Source organism: Rattus norvegicus, chromosome 9 (genome assembly GCF_021556685.1).
Source record: "Rattus norvegicus strain SHRSP/BbbUtx chromosome 9, alternate assembly SHRSP_T2T, whole genome shotgun sequence".
In the NCBI taxonomy this organism is placed as follows: domain Eukaryota; kingdom Metazoa; phylum Chordata; class Mammalia; order Rodentia; family Muridae; genus Rattus; species Rattus norvegicus.
The window spans coordinates 21,252,964-21,274,138 of NC_141542.1; the positions used below are offsets into that span (position 1 = coordinate 21,252,964).

Here is a 21,175-nt window from a genome sequence, read left to right on the forward strand (position 1 = left end):
CCCAGGCTGGAGGCTTGGACATTGTGATTGTGGTTGCCACTCTCCTAGGCTGGCTCAGCAGGGCGCAAGCCACCACCACCTTTCCTCACCTGAAGGCATCCTGATGGTGCTTCAGAGCCCATGTCCAGCAGGCGAGCCTCAGGGCAGGGGGCCATGGTCTTGGCTCTGCACCTTGTTGCCAGCCCCTCACACATATGGCAGCATCACACATATGGCTCCTTCTACCAACCGCCACTAATCACCATTTGGACATTCCATCACAGTGTTCTCAAGAAGAAAGATGCAAACAAACACGAAAAGAATGAAATTTAGAATCTTTTTTATCAGGCTGGAGAGATGGCTTGGTGGTTAAGAGCGCTGCTTCTCCATTGCTCCCAAGTTCAATTCCCAGCAACCACATTGTGACCCACAACTATCTGTAGTGGGATCCAATGCCCTCTTCTGTCTGAAGCTCTCTTCTGACATGCAGGCACACTCGCAAACAGAGTGCTCATGTACATAAATAAATAAATCTTTAAAAATAAAACCTTCTAATCAGTTAATGTATCTACATCTAGAAGCTAGAAAAGGGTCACAGCAATATTAAAAATAACTCAGAAATAGTAAAGGGATGTACGAGAGTCACAAAATTCACTGGGCAAGATGGTGTATACCTGCAATCCCAACACTCACAAGGCTGAGGTAGGTGGATTGCCTTGAGTTCAAGGCTAGACTAAAGTGTGAGTCATTGTACTAGAAAACAGAATAATTGGGGAGGGGATGGAGAGAGAGACAGAGAGACAGAGAGACAGAAGAGACAGAGAGACAGAGAGACAGAGAGGGAGACAGAGACAGAGAGACAGAGATAGAGAGAGAGAGAGAGAGCTTGATGTCATTTCCTGCACTGATGACAAGCTACTGAAGACTGTGAATGTCTCCTATCAAGCACAGAGAGTGCTAATGACAGAATGGGTTTCTTATTAAGATATCATAAACTATAGATGGAAAAGTAAAGGAATGTATAATAAATAAAAGAGAAATCAGACATCGGAAACCTAAATTTAGAAGACTGTATATGTTTAAGTCACAGGGGAGGGAATGGGACGATGTGGGGGAGAGAATAATCAGAATAAATTATATATGTGTATGAATATGGAAACTAAGAGCAAGCAATGAAAAGAGAAAAGCAGGTTTATTTTACGATGAAATTGAGTTCCCATATGACACTATGTAACATTTTGTAAATTGATTATATGAATTATCAGCAATAAAAATCAATTGTTATTAAAGATGTGGTTGTGTTCATATTAATTAGAAATGTTTTAAATTCTTTTTATTTATTTGCTTATTTATTGATTGATTTTTTTTTAAGATAGGGTTTTCCTATATAGACCAGGTCGACCTCAAAACACAGATCCACCTGCTTATGCCTTCAAAGTGTTAGGATCAAAAGTGTATACTCACACATGAGAGTTACATTCTTAAAGTGATAAAAAAGAAAGTACAGTTATCAACATGGTACAATTATTGAACAGTGATCAAGTGAATGGAAATATCAGAAACATATTTAAGGCATTAGGTCACTGTTGTTAAAAGGATCTTAAACAGCATATATAATTCAAATCATCCAGGAGACACATTTCGAAAAAAAACAAGGAACTGGGTAAAGATGATTTAAATTTTTCAATCTATTAAAAATTTTAAAGTGCATTCGATATGAAAGTGTAAGTGATATACTTCACATTTTTCTTATATACCATCTTCAATTTTATGTGCATTCTGCAAATATTGTCCATGTTTATTCAGGCTCTTAATATTTCCCCATGACTGATAACATTCACAGAAATCATATTGAGCAAAATGTATATGTTGACGTATAATAGAATTGTATTCTACACCGTATAGCATAGAAATATGTATATATAACTTCCCATATATGTGTGTATATACATATGTAAATGGCTCAAGAAAATGAGTATCACTTTATCATTGTAGTATTATTTTCATCAAAATCCTGAGAACATTGAAATGGCATCAAATACTGACCACATTGGCAAAAAACAAAAAAAAAAAAAAAACAAAAAACAAAAAGAAAAAAAAAACTCCAAAAAATAAAACTCTTATAAAGAATCTAACGATACTAGCAAAAGATGCAAAAATATTAAAGTCTCAATGAAAAAAAAAGCCCAGATGAAATACTGTATATTTTCTCAACTCTAGGATAATGTATTTTTGTACAACTATCAATAAAAGGCCTGAATTTTGAAGAATTCAAAAGTAGCGCAGTATAATTATGCAGTGGACAATACTGTTGCATACCATTTTACATAACTGCATACACTCTCGTTCTTTTGTTCCATGGTCTAGCGACGAACTCGGGTAGATTTATGGGGAACTCGGGTAGATTTATGGGGAACCATTGCACTGTAGACTTAAACTGGATTAATTTGGGGATGAGTAAGTCGTATTTTGTTAAAGTTGCTTTAAAAATAAACCGTTGGATATTAGTACAGCAAGTAATTCTCCCTGAAGGAAAAACCAGACACCAAGAACCTAGACCAGTGCTGTCCAGGAGAAATTTCTAGATGATAGAAATATTCTATATCTGCTGTGTTTCTGGCTATGGATTCTGGCTGGCTGTTTGCCTCCTGGTTTGCCTGCTGTGACTAAAGAGGCAGAATTTAGTTCTAAGTTCAGTTCATCTCAAATAGCCATGTGTGACCAGTGGGTGCCATTTGAACAGTGTAGCCACAGAAAACTGAAGCAGTGTAACCAAAGACTCACCTAGGAGTCAGTTGACCTCCTAGAAGGTGACTTGGGAAAATGTTGGCAATGATAGCCTCTTGGGGAGCTCACCTTCACCAAAAGGAAACTGTGAATCCTTACTCTACTGCAATAGTCAGAATGCAACTGGTCTCACACCCACCCCAACCCTCACCAAAGACACTTGAGAGGGAGCTGAACCCACTGTGTGCTTTAGATTTCAGTTTAGAAAGCACTTCCTTCAAAGTGGAGCAGACTGAGATTGCCAAGTCCTTTGCGTGGATCCAGGGACTTGGGCCTGACCAGGGGTGAGGAGGAAATGAAGAATGACATTGGACACACATACATGGGGACGTCTGGGTCCATGGGCTGCAGCATCCCAGAAGCTCAGCATGTTTATTATATAGAGTTGGCCAGGAAGCAGGGCTGTTGCAAGGGGCAGCAAGGAGGTGGGCATTACATGCAGATAAACAAGGAGGGGAGGACTATGCATATGTAACTGACAAGGGGCAGATTTAGCTAATCTCAGTAGGAGCAGTCTCTGCAGGGGGCAGTCTTCAGGCTGTAAATATCCAGATGGGGCCAGGGAGAAAGGTAGAGTAGACTTTATCTACACACACTATCAACACCATCCTGAGAAGGCTTTGTCATGTCTCTGAGCCTCAAGGGTTATGGGGGCCTTTGCCTTTTCCCCATGGATAAATGGCTTTGGGTCCATGGCATAGTCATATCATTTTTACAACACACATCCTCTTAGGGCTGCAGTTCCTCAGGACTTCCTCTGCTCCCACAGTGAGATCTCAAAAGAAAAACAGAAACCAAACAAAGAAAAAATGTGCTCAGTGAACTGGTTAATTCCCTAAACTATACAGATCCAGTGTCCTAAGTCTAGGACTTCCTCAAAGGCTACAGAAAATCCTGTGGACCTAAAATAAGCAAGAAAAAAAAGAGAAAAAAGGAAAAAAAAAAACAAAGACCCTTGTCCCCTCCACAAAAAATGAATGGGAGAAAAAATTATTAAAGGTTTTCATAGAAAATTGTTTAAGAAAAACACACGGGAATTGTACTTAATAGAATTAGTGTGCTGAGATGTGAGGCCCACTCACAGCATGCAGCATTTGGAAGTCTCAGACAACTTAACAGAAGAGGACTCCTAAATGTTCTTTGTGACCACTCTCCACATACTACTCACAGCTTAATACTAACCTTCATAATTGAGTTGGGGATAGTATTCACCATAGCAGATAATTGAAGCATTTGTGCACACAGACACAAACACACATACACACACACACACACAAACATGCACACAAAACACACACACTCACACACACACTCACACACATACACACAGACACACACATGCACACAAAACACACACACACATTCACACACATACACACAGAAATACACACATGCACACAAAACACACACACACACTCATACATACACACACACTCACACATACACACACACAAAACACACACAAAACACAAACAAAACACACACACTCAGGAGCACACACAAGAGAAATGCATATTCTATGATGTTTCTTGGCATATTTTTATTTGTAAGCCTCAATGCTGGAGTGTTCTTGGTTTTGCAAAAAGTGGGGGGAAAAGTCAGGCTTCATTTTACCCCTTTTGAAATGACAGATATCTGTGTGTTAAACATACTCTGATGGCTGTCCAGGCTGCCACGGCCTACTTGACAGCATCCAGGTCACCTTGGTCAGGACAGTGGTTGCTCTTCTTATTGGCAACTGGTTTGCATCACAAGAGTTTTTCACATCCTTACCAATATTAGAAGTTTGGTGACACAAGCAGCTTGACAAACAGTAAAATTATTGTGGTTTTGCCTTTCTGGAGGACATTAAAATTTACATGTTTTGCATATGGCTTTTTTTCTTACCACTTAGTCCTGCTTTAGCCCTCTTCAAATGTGGCCATGCAGCCAGCATCCCTTTGCTCCAGGCTCTCAGCACCCCATTCCTGTCACTGATCTGATGCATACTTGGTCCCAGAGATGGACAGCAGAGGGACTTGACACACAGCGTCCACTCTGCTCCACTGCTTTGCTTTTTGTAAATTCTTTACAATGGCTATTTCTTGATTTATTATTACTATGAACCTGACCTTTCTTGATATTTTGAGATAGGATCTTATTACACAGCCCAGGCTGGCCTTGATTTCCCAAATCTCTGGCCTTAGTCTTCCACCATTCCCTGATTCTCAATTTGTTATTAGAGGTAGTTGTATGGCCCCATTTCCAAATCAAATGTTCTTCTGGCTTTATGACTTTGCTCTTTCCACAGACTTTTATTAATTATGCAAAGTAGATGGTGTTTAATGTTTAAATACTAGATATATTAACACGTCAGTCCCCAAGACAACTCTGTGAATTAACACTCGTTATCATCCTCACTGTGCAGATAAGGGAATTGCGTCACACAAAGGTAAAATAATTTCTCCACGGTTGAACATCCAATGGGTGTGAGAGCCAAGCTTTGAGTCCAACTACAAAGTAGATCGGCCTATAATGTGTCTGCTGCTGCTGTATATTCAAATGGTAAATTCTGTACCCTAAGGTCTGGTTGCTCCAAGACAAGGAGATCCTCATGTATACCAGATTTTCTTTCTTTCTTTCTTCCTTTCTTTCTTTCTTTCTTTCTTTCTTTCTTTCTTTCTTTCTTTCTTGCCTCCTAAGTTATCCCTGATTGGTTAATAAAATCCCTACAACATGGGCTTGGAAGAAGAGAGGGGACAGAGCAAAGTTTCCCTGGGTCTGGGGGCTCAGGCAGGGTCCACAAGGAGAGGGAAAAGACATGGAGGAGAAGGAAGGAGACACCACCCAATAGGGTAGGTGGATCGTGAGTGTATTACCATGAGGGGCAGCCTGTCAGAACAGGCGTGGCCCAGGCAGAGCATGGCAAGCAATACCTCGGGGTTATGGACAGGGAAGCAGAAAAAATAGCACAGAGGGTTGATGTCTGCCCAGCTCTAGTACTTTAAGGCTTATTCTAAATCTAAAAGTTTTGTGTCTTTTATTTGGGAACCAAATGATCTACGGTGGGGTAGAAACCCCCTAATAATATTTACTGTAGCAATGGCCACTCAATTATTGTGGTATTTTAAATATAACACACATTGAATTTCACAATTCAGATGCAAGGCTTTTTATGTTTCCAATGTGACTGTACACCTGAGGTCATGTCTAGGTATAGAGACAGAACATGGCAGAAATACCGAGAACATTTTAAGGTCATCACACTGACCACATGAAAGCCACAGGCTATACAGACTATGACGGATGAGGAGAAGGCTTAGCGCTCTCTGGAGTCCCCTTCCCTAGTCTTGGGATAAGACTTCCAGTAAGCCAAGACCATATTCCTCTTTCATTTCTCAAGGAGCCAGGGGTAGACCCACATATATGATTTCTTTCCCTGCAGGGTTTTTTTTTTTCCAAGCGCTGCACTTCTAAGGAATTGGCAAAGGTAAGCACCATCAGAGGAAGGTCAGCATATGAATTCTGTATAACTCTGCTGTGACAGCATGTACCTATCAAGTACTGGAAGCCTTGCTGGAAATATTAATCAACCTCTAGGATCAAAAGGAAACAACCCGAGGGCCATATGGCTGTAAAGCAAGTCTGGAACCATAGCCCAGTATGGAAGTTCAGCCTTGGATCTTACATCAAACAGCGATAGCATCCAAAAGAAACACAAAACTGAAATGGCAAGGTGACTGGTAATGACCTCATGGCAAGGATATCTAAGTCATGTGGAAAGATCCCAGTGCAAAGACACATGTCCACGAAGCTTTCACCAAGAATCCCAATTCTGTGTTCTACAACATTATATACACACACACAAAGAATACTCATTTATGGTCAGCTATGGGGATTGATTCTCTGGTAATCTGACTTTGAGATTGACATAGATGTATAAAGGTGTTTGACAAGTGCTCTTGGGGACCATGGCTGTGACAAAGAGGAGAGAAGAGGATGGGGCGGAGAGCACTCTGGATCTAATGCAGTCACAAGGGTATGCAGGCAGCACTGTGTGGGGCGCAGGAGCTGGCCTGACCCTGAAGTCTTAGCCTGCACTGGAACAAGCAGGAGGCCCGGCCTTAAAGTCTCCATTGGCTAAGGACGAGGTTCCTGGTCAGAACCCAGTTACCACATTGTAACCACATAGCCATCCCTTCTCCATTATCATTCTTCCTGAATTTCCAAGTCCTATCATGAGGATATTTGGGGCTCCACTCTGATCTTTTACTCATAGCAAACATAAAAATCAGGTGGATGGGCAGGGAGTGGAATGGCCTAAGATTAGGCTAAACCTCAATTTTAATGGGTCCATAAGTTCAGGAGGGAGTCCATTGGCATTGTCATGTGTGGCTTCTGTGTTCTTATCCCGGGTGAGCTGACTCTGTGATACGATGCCACCTCACCTCACAGATATCAGGGTGAAAATCATGTATGACTTTTCTGGGAAGAACTCTGCCTTTTCCTACCATCTGGAGTTATACAACATCTCTATGCACAGCTCAGAAGAGAGGGGTGGAGATTGTGGAGGCCTTAGAAGTTGAGGATCTTTTCTGATTAAGGCACATATTTTTTCCTATGTAATTTTTCCCTTGCTCTTTCCCTAACGATGGCTGACTTCATTCCTGGCCTGAAGTAAACTGGATTCTAAGGTTTTGGATTAGAGAAGCCCCCATTTTTGAGATGACAGGCCCAGCAAGGGATTCCACTGCATACAGGTTCCTATTCCTAAGGAAGTTGTTGCTACAGAATCACAGAATGTGGGCAGCAGCACAGGATATCTCCCAGCTTTCTCTCCTGCACGTGCTGCAACTGTAACAAGGCTGTTTGTTTGTTTGTTTGTTTGCTTTTTATTGGAAATACCTAAAAGCTGGACAGAGTTAATACATGCCTTTAATACCAGCACCCACAAGGTATTTTTGTTTTTGCTTTTGTTTTTGTTTTATTTCATTTCATAATTTCTGTAATTGTTGTTAGGATTCTTATTGTTTTCTTTGGTAATTCCCTCTAGCCATTCAATTTGTATATAGAATGTAAAGCCATGCTCTGCATGGTCCTCTTATTAATGTTAAGGATTTTATTCTTACCACCAATGCCACAGATGAACACAATATTTACTTTCAAATCAGGGAAACAGGCATAAAGAAGAGAGCTATGTTGTTTGGTCTCAGGTAAGCAGGCAATCAGGAGTATAGGATGGCTTCCCAATGTTTTGGATTAGGTAAGCTTCTGTTATTGAGATGAGAGGCCTCTGCTGAAACCTTCAGTTGAGTAACAGAGAGTCTGGAAAGACTGAAAGAGTGGTTGCACCTTGAAAGTGAAGGCTGGCCCTTCAGTGCCTCTGCAGCCTGAGGCAGAGTTCTGTTGGGAACACAAGAGCACTTGGCCAGAGATCATAGGGGACTGCATTTTGGTTGAGCCCTGAGACCTGGATGAGCAGAGGCTTCCACAGTTTTGAAAAGGGAAGCAGAGTCACATAGATGCGAGGGAACAATGGATCTGTGATCTGCATGTTATCCACTTCATTTATCTTTGCAGTGTACATCATATATGTAAACGACAAGGGCATCCTACTTTATCACATCTAGTCTCTCTAGATATAAAGCATGTGCAAGTGTAAACACAGTAGATTTAGTTCAGCAATACATTGTGTCCCATTTTGTTAAAGACCTTTATTTTATTGCTATTTATATATTTTTTCTTTTTCACTTTACGTTCTGCTCACTGACTCCTGATACTTAATTACTCTCTCCCACAATCCTTCCCCAATTCTCCTGGCACAGTCTTCTCTGAGTGTATGAGGGCCAACTGTTTGAGTACCTCCCGTCTTTTACCAAAGCCTTTCCTGGGGCATTGTTGAGGATGCTGGTTTTGGATGCATTGGACTTGGCTTTCTTCATGCTCCATTTTCCTGGCTTTGAGAAGTTTGTGAACAACTGTCTGTGAACTTGGTACTTCATCCATATGGTACACAAGAGGTAGTGGTTTTGTTAATATTTTTGAGAGTATATTTCAATCAAACCTCTCCTACTAATATCCTAACAATGACAAAGGTAATGGGAGGCTACACATCTACTTCATTAGTTTTCAGTTCTTCTCAGACAAGCAGTGTAGAAGCCCACAAAGCTGGCAAAGTTAAGTGAGGTCACGCAGGGGTCCTAAGAGCACAGTCCTACTTTCTTAGAATAACTCATAGGGACTTACCATATCCATACACCTGTAGCTCCATATGCACTGGACCCCTGTGAAGTGCTCAACATTCATTGCTTTTGTCACTCAGTTTGCCACAAACGTTAGAAATCTGAAAAGTTCAGCAAATTTGAAGGTGTGAATAACTCCCAGTGACTGGAGTAAGCTCAAACAGTCTGTGACAACGAAGAAATGATTAAGTATCCAAGAAAGAAGACCCTCACCAGGATCGTAGTCCTATTCCAGTAAGAAAATTTAATAATAAGGCTTCAGGTGAAAAGATAAATTAGGAGGTCTAGGCCAAATATTTTGTCCTCTGCCCTCAGGGTTGCAGCCATTCTGTCAGACTTTCCTGGCCTCTGTCACAGGATCAGAGTTCTCACCTGGAAGCAGGAATATCTGGAAGGCACATAATACATATCCACAGACGACTCTTTGGGTACAAACTGACAGGCAACTTCAAGGCTTAAAGTTATTCTCTCTCTCTCTCTCTCTCTCTCTCTCTCTCTCTCTCTCTCTCTCTCTCTGTCTCTCTCTCTCTCTCTCTGTCTCTCTCTCTCTTTCTCTCTCTCTCAGCTTGAGGCTGCACACACTCTGCATTCTTTTGTGCACTCTGCCTTTTTTATTGCAGTTTTCTTTTCTCAAACTCCCACAATCATGCACACGTCTGTTCATTATCTTTTCACGCACACACACACTCTTCATACACAGCTCACACATATCTCACACACACCACATGCACTCTCCTGTCACTCACACACACAGTCTTCATAAACACCTCATACATATCTCACACAGACCACATGCACTCTCCTGTCACGCACACACACACTCTTCATACACACCTCATACATATCTCACACACACCACATGCACTCTCCTGTCACTCACACACACAATCTTCATACACACCTCACATTCTCTCCTCACTCATTCTCACATGCTCTCCTCATGCTCTCTCCCTGGCTCTCACATTTGTTCTCAGACTCGCTCTCTCATTAGCTCCCTCATTCACTCTTCACATTCTCTCTCCACTCACTCTTCACATGCTCTTCTCATGCTCTCTCATTCGCTCTCACATTTGTTCTAACATTTGCTCTGTCATTTACTCTCTCATTCACTCGCTCATGTTCTCTCTCATTTACTCTTCACATGTTCTGTAGCCTTTCTCTTGCCCCAGTCCTTTATTAATAATCCAAAAGCAGGTAGAAAAAAGACATTGTGTAATCATTGCCAAATCAAATGCAAAGAATGACTACATCTCACCAAGAACTAAGAATTACAACTGTTCCCCAAAGTTTCAGGCTTGCCCTATACCCAGGCCTGTGGCCAATATAATAATAATAATTGTAAACTTATCATTATTTAAACTTTAACTCTTTACTTTTATACTTCAGAGACCAAATAATAATTTTAAACTTATCATTATTTAAACTTTAATTCTTTACTTTTATACTTCAGAGTCCAAAGCTCCGAGATCAGCTAATTGAATTTTCCTGTGACACTCTAATGATAAATGACATAGGCAAAACTGCCAGGCAGTGGCCAGAAAGAATCAAGGTAACCCTTAGCACACTAATTCCACTAGCGTTCTGCTCCTTGCACACAGTGACTCTCATAAGGGTTCCAGTAGTTAGACTTAGTTTACTAGTATATTATTTTATATATTCTATACTTCCTTAACCAGTCTATAATATTGTGTAAAACTTACTTCCTAACTTCAATAACTTTTTCCTTTCTTGGGGTCCCAATGTTGGCTCTAATTCATTTTCTCTTATTTTCTTCAAGCTGTCTTTGGAAGTCAAACCCTAATCTAGAACAACAATTCTGCAGTTATAACATTTTTTCCAAGATGAGAATACACAGTATCCACCTGGGCCACTAGGGCTGTGCTGTGCTGTGCCCCTATGCATCAATTTCCAATTGTCTAAGAATCATAACATCAAGGAACATCTAGTTTCACAGAATTCACCAGAGCAGAAGGAGAAAGAAGTAGGAAAGTCAATATAATACAATAATTGTGCACACCAAGGCCAACTGATAGGCAGTCACACACAAATGAAATCTATACAGCCGATGTCTAGGACTAAGGTTTGGAGAAATGGAAACAACCAGTTTTTACAAAAAGCTACTGCGGGCTACTGAGATGTCTCCATTGTATGTTGTCCCCAGCATTAGCCAGAACTCAGACAACAAAGGGAGGTCAAAAGGATACAGATTGGAAAGGAAGAAGCCAAAATATCACTGTTGCAGAGGATAGGGTAGTATACATGGGACACCCCAAAAGTTACAACAGAGAACTCCTAAGCCTGATAAACAACTTCAGCAAAGTGGTTGCATATAAAATTAATTCAAACAAATCAGTAGCCTTCCTCTACACAAAAGATAAACAAGCTGAGAAAGAAATTAGGGAAATGACACCTTTCATAACAGTCCCAAATCATATAAAAATACCTCAGTGTGACTTTTATCTAACAAGTGAAAGATCTGTGTGACAAGAACTTCATGATATGAAGAAAGAAATTGAAGAAGATCTCAGAAAATGGAAAGATCTCCCATTCTCATGGGTTGGCAGTATGAAGATAGTAAAAATGGCCATTTTCCCAAAGTGACCTACAGTTGCAATGCAATCTCCATCAAAATTCAATTCCAATTCTTCATAGGGTTAGATAGAACAATTTGCAAATTCATTTGGAATAACAAGTAACGCAGGATAGCTAAAACTATCCTCAACAATAAAAGGACTTCCCTGGGAATCACCATCCCTGAACTCAAGCAGTTTACAGAGCATTAGTGATAAAACTGTATGGTATTGGTATAGAGACAGGAAGATAGACCAGTGGAATAGAACTGCAGACCCAGAAATGAACCAGCACACCTATTGTCCCTTGATTTTTGACAAAGGAGACAAAAGCATCCAGTGGAAAAAGGATAGCATTTTTAGCAAAGGGTGCTGGTTCAAATGGAGGTCAGCATATGGAGTAGTACAAATCATCCCCATCTTATTGCCCTGTGTAAAGCTTAAGTCCAGGTGGATCAAGGACCTCTACATCAAACCAGATCACTCAAACTAATAGAAGCAAAAGCGGGGAAGAATCTTGAACACATGGACACTGGGAAAAATTTCCTGAACAAAACACGAATGGCTTATGCTCTAAGATCAAGAATAGACAAATGGGACCTCATAAAGCTACAAAGCTTCTGTAAGACAAAGGACACTGTGGTTAGGACAAAACAGCAACCAACAGACTGGGAAAAGACCTTTACTAATCCTACAACTGATAGAGGGCTAATATCCAAAATATACAAAGAACTCATGAAGTTGGACTGCAGGGAGACTAAGAACCCTATTAAAAATTGCAGTTCAGAGCTAAACAAAGAATTCATAGCTGAGGAATATGGAGTGGCTGAGAAGCACCAAAAGAAATGTTCAACATCTTTAGTTATGTGGGAAATGCAAATCAAAACAACCCTGAGATTCCACCTCACACCATTCTGAACAGCTAAGATAAAACACTCAGGTAACAGAAGATGCTTTTGCAGATGTGAAAAAGAGGTACACTCCTCCATTGTTGGTGAGATTGCAGACTGGTACAACCATTCTGGATATCAGTCTGGAGGTTCCTCAGAAAATTAGACATTGCACTAGCTGAGGACCCAGCTATACTTCTCTTGCACATATACCCAAAAGATGCTCCAACATACAACAGGGCACATGCTCCACCATGTTCATAGCAGCCTTATTTATAATAGTCAGAAAATGAAAAGATCCCAGATGCCCTTCAACAGAGGAATGGAAACAGAAAGTGTGGTACATCTACACAATGGACTACTACAGATATATCAAAAACAATGACTTCATGAAATTCATAGACAAAGAGAACGAACTAAAACATATCCTCGTGAGTGAGTTAACACAATGACAGAAATACACACATGGTATGCACTCATTGATAAGTGGATATTAGCCCAAATGCTCAAATTCTCCAAGATTCACAGACCAAATGAAATTCAGGAAGTATGACCAAAATGCTGATTCTTCACTCCTTCCTTTAAAGGAGAAGAAGAATCCCTATTGAAGGGATAGGGATGCAAAGTTTAAAACAGAGCCTAGAGGAATGTCCATTCAGAGTCTACCCCACATGTGGCCTATACATATACAGCCTTCAAACTAGATAAGGTGGATGAAGCTAAGAAGTGCAGGCTGATAGGAACTGGATATAGATGTCTCCTGAGAGGCACAGCCAGATCATGTCAAATACAGTGGCAAATGCTAGCAGCAAACCATTGAACTGAGAACCGGACCTCAGTTGGAGGAATTACAGAAAGATTGAAAGAGCTGAAGGGACTTGCAACCCCATAAGGACAACCATGCCTGCCAAGCAGAGATCCCAGAGACTAAACCACTACCCAATCACTATACAGGGACTGTGCCATGGCCTCATCTGCATGTGTATCAGAGGATGGTCCTCTTGGGCACAAATGGAATGAACAGCCCTTGGTCCTGCCTAGGCTGGGAAAGTGGATGGCTGGTGAAGGGAATACTTTTATAGCAGAGGTGGAGGGCGATGGTATTCAGACTTATTTCTGGAAAACAAGGAAGGAATAACATTTGAATTCGAAATGAAAAATATCCAACTAAAAATCAACAACAACAAAATGGTATTTTGAGCTTTGAATCAAAATAAGCCACAGTCAGGAAACAGAGAATTGTATGCCTATGGTTTTCTTCAAATATGCTCAGGGCCCAGGTAGGTTCTGGGTCCAGGCTGGACCAAGTAGGTTCCTGCCACTGACTGCTCTTCTATTCCTGTTTCCAGAGGCACCATGCAGATTAATATTGGACCAGAGATGTGGGCAGAGCTGGTCGGAAGTGGCTTTCTTTCCTGTGGTCTCAGGATTATCTGCATTCCTGAATGTTCAGCATTTTCTGCCCCGGGATTTGGGTTCAGGATTCCTGATGGCTTTAAACTCCCTTATACCATGTTTATATGTCCTGGGAGGTATTACAGAAAAATTAATGTTTATCCTATTAATTTGGTCAAAACTCTCATCGACAGAGTATAATTTAGAGGTAACTATATATTTGACAGCAAGCATACACAGTAGGTAATGTATGCATGATGAAGTTGAAATTCAGAGTTGGAAACACAGTGCACAGTGACTGTATAAATGCCTGTGAATCTCAGTCTGACTGGGAAGTGATTTGATGCCCAGTCCCCATGAGAATTCAGAGATCCATCCCTCCCTGATAGCTGTGGGACTTCAGATGTTGACACTAATGATCAATAAAGAAGGTTCTTAAGAGCAAAGAGTTTGAGATTACTCCTTTATTGACCAGAATACATCCAATTTACTTGATAGTAACCAGATGCAGGTAGTCAATATATACAGTCTATATCCTTATCAAAATAGAAAAGCAAATGAAGAAAACAACAACAACAGATAAATAATAAATCTTCAAATGAATAGAAGGAAAACCAAATAACCAAAATAATCAAAACTCAACCAAACTTTAAATAGAGGAAGTATGCTAAGCATTCTTTTGCTGCTCCTTTTGCAGAATAGACTTATAGCCTGTGGCTTGCCTTGGAGACATAGTAGACAAGCAGTTAGTGATGGTAACAATCTTTTCGAGACGAGTGGAAGTAGGTCTGTTTTGTTGGAGTGGGGGTATTAAGGAAAAAGCCTACCAATACTGAGTATAAATGATATTACAGACTTTGTCACAAAGTCTTTCCAATGTTGTGAACTGATCTCCATGAAACTCTTCTGGATGACCCATCAGGAAAAGTACAAATTTACACGTGCACAGTCTTTCTGGATGACCAGCAGCTCTTGATTGATGTGCATCAGCACTTCTCTGAGTCCCTCAAAAAGTGTACACTTGCTGGAGAGAGGCGAGGTGAAAATACAGCGTATTCAATCCAAAGAAATCAAACTACAGGAGGAAAATGCAGTCCACAGTTGCTATGGACATTACAGGTGAGATGCAATAGTGGTGTATTTGCTGTGCACACTTAGTTCTCCTCCTGTAGCTCTTCTCTCCAAGGGAGATCTTGTCCTGGACTGTGTCATGTTCGAGTTTCTGCTGGAGAATTTCAGACCTAGCAGAGCAAGGGAAAAAAGGTTTAGTGAGTGGTTGTCAATTCGGTTCTCCCTCATACATCAGCTCTATTCAGTTGGACAATCCAGCATGACCTGTCAGCTGAGGTCAGTCCCTGCATCCCCAAGTGTCCTAGAGTACCTGGGCTTCAATTTATATCTCACCTTTCAAACTGCTATAATTTGAACTGTGGACTATGCACTGTACTGGGATTAAGAGAAAAATGAGCATTTTTCCCCACTGGTCCAGGTATATGACATTGAATAATAACATTGTAGCTATGTCTGAATCTGAGTTCAAGAGAGGTATGAGCAACCTAGAATACCATGTGGATGCCTTCTGGAGAACATGCCCAGAATTGAGGTGAAATTTCTGATTATGTTAGCACTGAAGGAACCCGTCTAGTTTCCATTTGTAACCACTGAGCCTGCAAATACACAGGGAAGCCATCTCACATCAAATCCATGGGAATTGCATAGATCTGGTAATCACTGAGAATGTGCTCCATGCAAATCTTCCCAGCGTACACATGGACATTAAAGGTGATTGTGATGTAGAAACAGAACAGCACCCCTGTAAGTCTATGGCTAGTGCAAGGCAGTTTGTGAGAGGACAGAAGAGAAAATGTCCTCAGATCTCTCCGGAGAGATCACAGGAAGAAAGGAGTAGAACATAGCAAGAAATCCAGAGGATCATATATATATTGTTTCATGGGCAAAATTCACATGAACTGTACCAGAACAATACTCTGAGTAGCTCTTTAACTACCTGAGGCTGAAATCCAGGTGGGGTGGTCATCCACCCAAAAAGGGTATTTATATAGGGAAGGATATTCAAATGGCTTCTTCCAGCCTATGTTCCTACCTGAACATTAATGCTTAATGTAAAGATTCCCCAGGATTCGCTGGAGGCATAAAAACAAATGTTGAGTGGGATATGTACATAGTGGCCAGACCTATAGACAGCTCAGTCAGTGATGTGCTGTCCTCCCATAAACCGTCATAGACTCAGGGTTCTTTCCCCATTAACAATCTGGCTTAGCAAGTCCCAAAGGCTGTGTAGATCTGTCTTGTTGCTCAGCAAAGGATCATATATTGGTGGTGGACTAGACTCTTGTTCTTGTTCACTCTTTCAGACTTTCCCCAAAGTGTGCAACTTCTTCTAATCGGAGCTGTCTTTACCATAGCCTGAGTGACTTCATGCCCAAAGCTAGAATCATAGGAAATCTCCATAACCAGGATCCAAATCAACAAATTTTCTCCCCATAATGTGATTGTTCCACAGATAATTTGAATAAGTAAGTAAAAGCTTGCATGGATTATCTCACACTGAATCAGAATCTATGGAAGGGCTCCATCGTATGTACACTTTTACTCCTTGGCTGATGGACGTCTGGATAGATTCTCCTTCAAGGTTACACTGGGACCACTACAACATTGATGCTCCCTAGTTGCAATGGCAATACCTACTCCTTGTTGTGGAATCACTGGGTTAACTAAAACTTCTGTTCCACTTTCTGAACATGGCTTCTCATAGGGCTACCTGTTCTTACACTGTCAGACCCATTTGAAGCTCATCATTTCTCCTAACCCATTGAGGCTGAAATTAACTGAGAAAAAAATGATGTTGATCGACAGCACTTGCAGAATGCTACACAGATAACATAGAGGAGCGCTTTGTATAATCTGTGCACCTAAAGGGGCTCCTGAAACTGCCCTGTTTCTGCACCACAGCATAGCTATGGGACTTTTGCTGGATGACGTTACAACTCCAAGCAACTCAAATTCTCAATGAATAAAATCCAAGCCAACTCCCTGGGGAAGCTGTAGTGTGCCAAGGTAGCTGGAAAGAAATGGTAGCAGGCAATGTGGAAAGCAACCTTGGAGAAGACACAGTGAGTGACACACCCTTCCAGTGGGTTTTCACAATTCACAAAGAACAGAGAAGGATCATAAATCAATGGATTTTATAGAGAAGCCTTGCCCTTACCTCCCAGTACTCCATTCCTTTGATGTGCTCCAAAGGATTTCAATGCAGATCAGTAGTTGCCCCTAAACACTTGAAAATCTAACTTTACAGGTGTTTTTGTGTCCTCTTTTTGGGGGTTGCATTTCTAAAGGATTTTATTGTCCTGCTTCTACACCATAACAAAAAGGGACCTGCAAGCTCTAGGCCTGTACCATTTGTTACCCCTGTGAAACACGACTCACTTGAACATATTTCCACTCCTCCCCCAGACTTCACAAGATAATTGTGTTCTGAAATTTTTGGAGACAGAATAAATTAGTAATTTAAGTGTCCTTTTGCTGTACAGAGCTAGATGGAGATGCCAAATGACTGGGCAGCTCTATTTCATGTTTCATGGATGTAAAGTGAACGCTTAGAGTACTTTTCTCATGAAACTTGGAAATAGAGGAAAACACACGTTCACTGCTGCAAACACAAACAAACACACACACACACACACATACCCACACACACACCCCACACACACACACACACACACACACACACAAACACAAACACAAACACAGACACACAGATACACACTCGCATGCACAAATGAAAACTTTGCTCTTATGCAGCACATTTCCTGTTGAGTGAGGAATTAGTGGGAACAATGCTGTGTACAAGTCTCTTAGACTTAAGCAAGATGTGCTGCCCTGGCCTGTACTCATTTGCACTTCAGGAAACCTTTCTATGCAGATACTTGCTGGTCCGACAAGTAAGTGACATGTTCTGCACAGATAGCCTAAATAACACAACATCAAATCCCCAAGAGAGGTTTCTAGGAAAAGACTCCATCAAGCGCTATGCTGACTCATCATAGGCCCCTCACTAAAGCTACCCTGTTTCCTTCATAGAAGACTTTGGAAGCATCAAAGAAGACAGTAACTCATGGTCAGTTCCCAGGAACATGTGATCACATTAGAGTTCCTGTGATATTAAAACAACCTCCATGTCAGTCAGAAAAAGGCTAAATAAATAACATACAGTGAATTTTCTGAAATGCAGCACTGTGTACAATATTGAGAGGGAATCTATCCTGAAAGAATGCAGTGCCCATGATATAGTCAGCAAAGCAATGTCAGCAGAGGGTTGCACTCTAGGATTCCACGCAAGATCATGGTGAAGCCAATAAGACAATCCAGAATCTTCCGGGGGGATAACTCTGTTCAGGTAAACTGAGAAATCTAATCCTTATTTTTAAAATAGCTGAATGGTTTAAGAATGTGTTGAGACAAATAAGAGAGGGGGCTCCACTTGGAACTGGACGAATGATGCAAAGACTACTGGCCAGCACAAAACAGGAAGCTTCATGTTTGTTGAGAGACCTAGGCTTAAAGGACTAAGTTAGATAATGACTGGACAAAACTGCATGTCATGAACTGGCCTCCCCGCATGCTCCCTAAGATGCAGGTCAGCACAGCAATGCACCTTTCTTGGTGAGAATTGGGGGTATATACGGATAACTTTGTTCTTGAAGTCTCAAGTCTCTCATGCCAACCCTCAGCCTTTGAGAAACCTTTTCCACATCCTTGCTCTTCTAACCAGCTTCAGGTTGTAAGGCCCAGTTATGAACTCTCCAGGAGCACTCAAATAAGACAGGACTGACATGGTGATACACAGGCTCTGTAGTTACCCAAGATCTATGAAGCATGAAGACACCATCTTCATATACAGGGACATGAGGGGAGGAACAACAAAAGCCACCACAAATGACAATGAGAACCATTTCTTTGGCATTTCCAGCAGGCTCTCCTCCTTGAAAACTACTTACTTCCTGAGTCTCACACGATCCCTGAAAAGAAAATGAGCTCCGGGCTTTTGCTTCATCCCACAAAGCCCTATTCTAGTCTAAAGAGGGGCTCCCACATAGCACCCTCCATACATAATGGCATGTAGTGCTGTGCTGTGTGATCAACCTATCTCCCTTAATGAAGTGCAGATTCTCGAAGAGCAGGAGCATTTGCTTTCCAAACATGCAGTTTCTTGAAAAGGGGCTATCTCCACAGAAAGCCTTGTAAACCATCACATGAATGAACACTTGGATGAGACCTAGGTCAGGACATGGATCAGTCAATAGACAGTTATATTGGTTTGTCTATGGTTATGGTAAGACCTGAGGACAACCTGTCCCTGAGCCCTAATCCTACCTGCTGTTGCGTGGCTCTGGGGTCACAGATGTTCATTCCGGCCTCTTCACAGAACCTCTTTGTCTCCACAGAGGATGCTGGCAGTTCAGTCTGCTCCACCAGCAGTTCTCTCTTCTCATTCAGCAAAATCTGGATATTGTTCTTCAATTGAGCTTGTTCACGCAGGAGCTGGGATTGCCTGATGCTGAACCACAAACAAACAATGGTAAATCCCAGCCAGCTTCTATTTGCCTGTCACTCCTGCAAGTCCAATCATCCGTTCAAGGGTCCTCATCCTCAGAAATCCCCAGAATAGAGCCACACTATACAAGTTAGCACCAATTAGAGGAGGTCAAATCCAGAATCCACATTCCACATGAATCAAAGTACTTCTGAAAATCCTGACACTAAGACAGTTTATATAAATCAAGGAAGAAGAGATGGTCCATAAGGGAGCTCGTATGTCCATGGTATGGTGAAAACATCTTCACGTTGTGGGGAAAGCCCCTCTGAGGGGTAGTTGAAGACCCAATAGCTATACAATCTTTCCATGTGTTTCTCATGGATCACAGATCTTTAATCTCCTGTCAGAGTCCTAGAGATTCAGAGTTGATTGATATTCTCATCATGGTGAAAACCTTTTCTATCTAGAGGAGTTTTAATGGGGAAAATAACAATTGGAGGGTCTTCTACACCCTTCACATGTAGGACAACTGAGTCCAAGAGCTACAAATCTAAGACCCTTGCCAGGAGGCAGCCTTCTTGTTAAGAGTCAGACACCATGGAACCAGAGCCCTGACTTTTGTTAAAGTCATACAGGACAGAAGCATTTCCTGCCTAGTGCTGGGTTCTCATCTCTGTCAGCGACTCACCGGTAGGAACTGTTCACTTGTATGAGCTCCTTGTACCTCTCCATGGCATCACTTATTGAGTTGGTCATCATTTGCATAGCCATCATTCTCATCTCATGTTCGGATTGAAGGACTGGCAATTCGACGTGCAGCCTGGATTAGGTAATGGGCAAAGGAACAAATAATGTTTTGAACTCATGATTTCAGAATTAGGTGAAATGTAAATAAAAAATATATAATAAAAAAGTTCAAATTAAAGGAATGGTGGAAGGGAAGAAAGTGGCAAACTCAAAAACCAGACCAAAGCCCAACAGTGAGACTCAATCCACAGAAAATATTTCTATATAAATAAGCAAACATTTGTTTTGAAATAAGGATTCCTTGGAATCCTGAGAGATATGGTTCTGCAAAGACTCACTATATAGGAGGGGACAGAGCCTGAGAGCTCCTGTTTGGGAATAACAATGGTCAAGACCACAGTGACCATTTCTAGGTCACAATAAATAATCCCTGGATAGTTAAAAAAATAAAAAACTAAAGATCAAAGCAGGTGAAACAAATTAGGTAAAATCAGACTGTTCTCTCTATTACTTAAACTCAGTATGTACCACATACTTGCTCCTTCAAAGTATTTGTACTGGTTAAGTTTATTATCCTGGGCACAGGACAACAGAGCCATGGTACCAGTTGGAGGGACCTGACCTTCAAGAGCTGGCCAGGTGAGCATGATGGAATTGACTATTTTAGGAAGAAGATTCCTCCAGTCTGTGCCACAGCTTTGGGCCCAAGAGAAAGCTGTGATGATATTTCTCTTGTTTTGAAAGCAGGTGTACTCAATCCTTGTTTTCTATCGTTACATGAATTCCCAGAGGGCATAACTAAGTTTGACAGGGAAGAGGATTTATAGCACCTCCTCCCCTCGGGAGAGTCCTGGGTGCCACCAAGGTATACAGAAGGAACAAAGTGCTCTGTTGATCAGGGTGGGCCTCCACGTACTCATCACTATCATGACCTGCAAAGTCTTGATCAAACAAATCCTCAGACCCCATCAAAGGTCCCAGACCTCCTGATCCTGAGTAAAACACCACATATACTTCAACATACAT

The 21,175-nt window shown here is 41.3% G+C and overlaps 1 protein-coding gene across 1 annotated transcript in view; it reads right to left on the bottom strand.

Moving 5' to 3' along the window:
• Window positions 1-14,291: 14,291 nt before the first annotated feature.
• The window catches only part of LOC146768883 (uncharacterized), a 263,806-nt gene continuing 256,922 nt past the window's right edge, over window positions 14,292-21,175 (bottom strand). Inside the window, 2 exon segments of the mRNA NM_001447309.1 lie at window positions 14,292-15,083; window positions 19,240-19,423. Coding sequence (NP_001434238.1) covers window positions 15,078-15,083; window positions 19,240-19,423 — 190 coding nt within the window. The 3' untranslated portion in view covers window positions 14,292-15,077.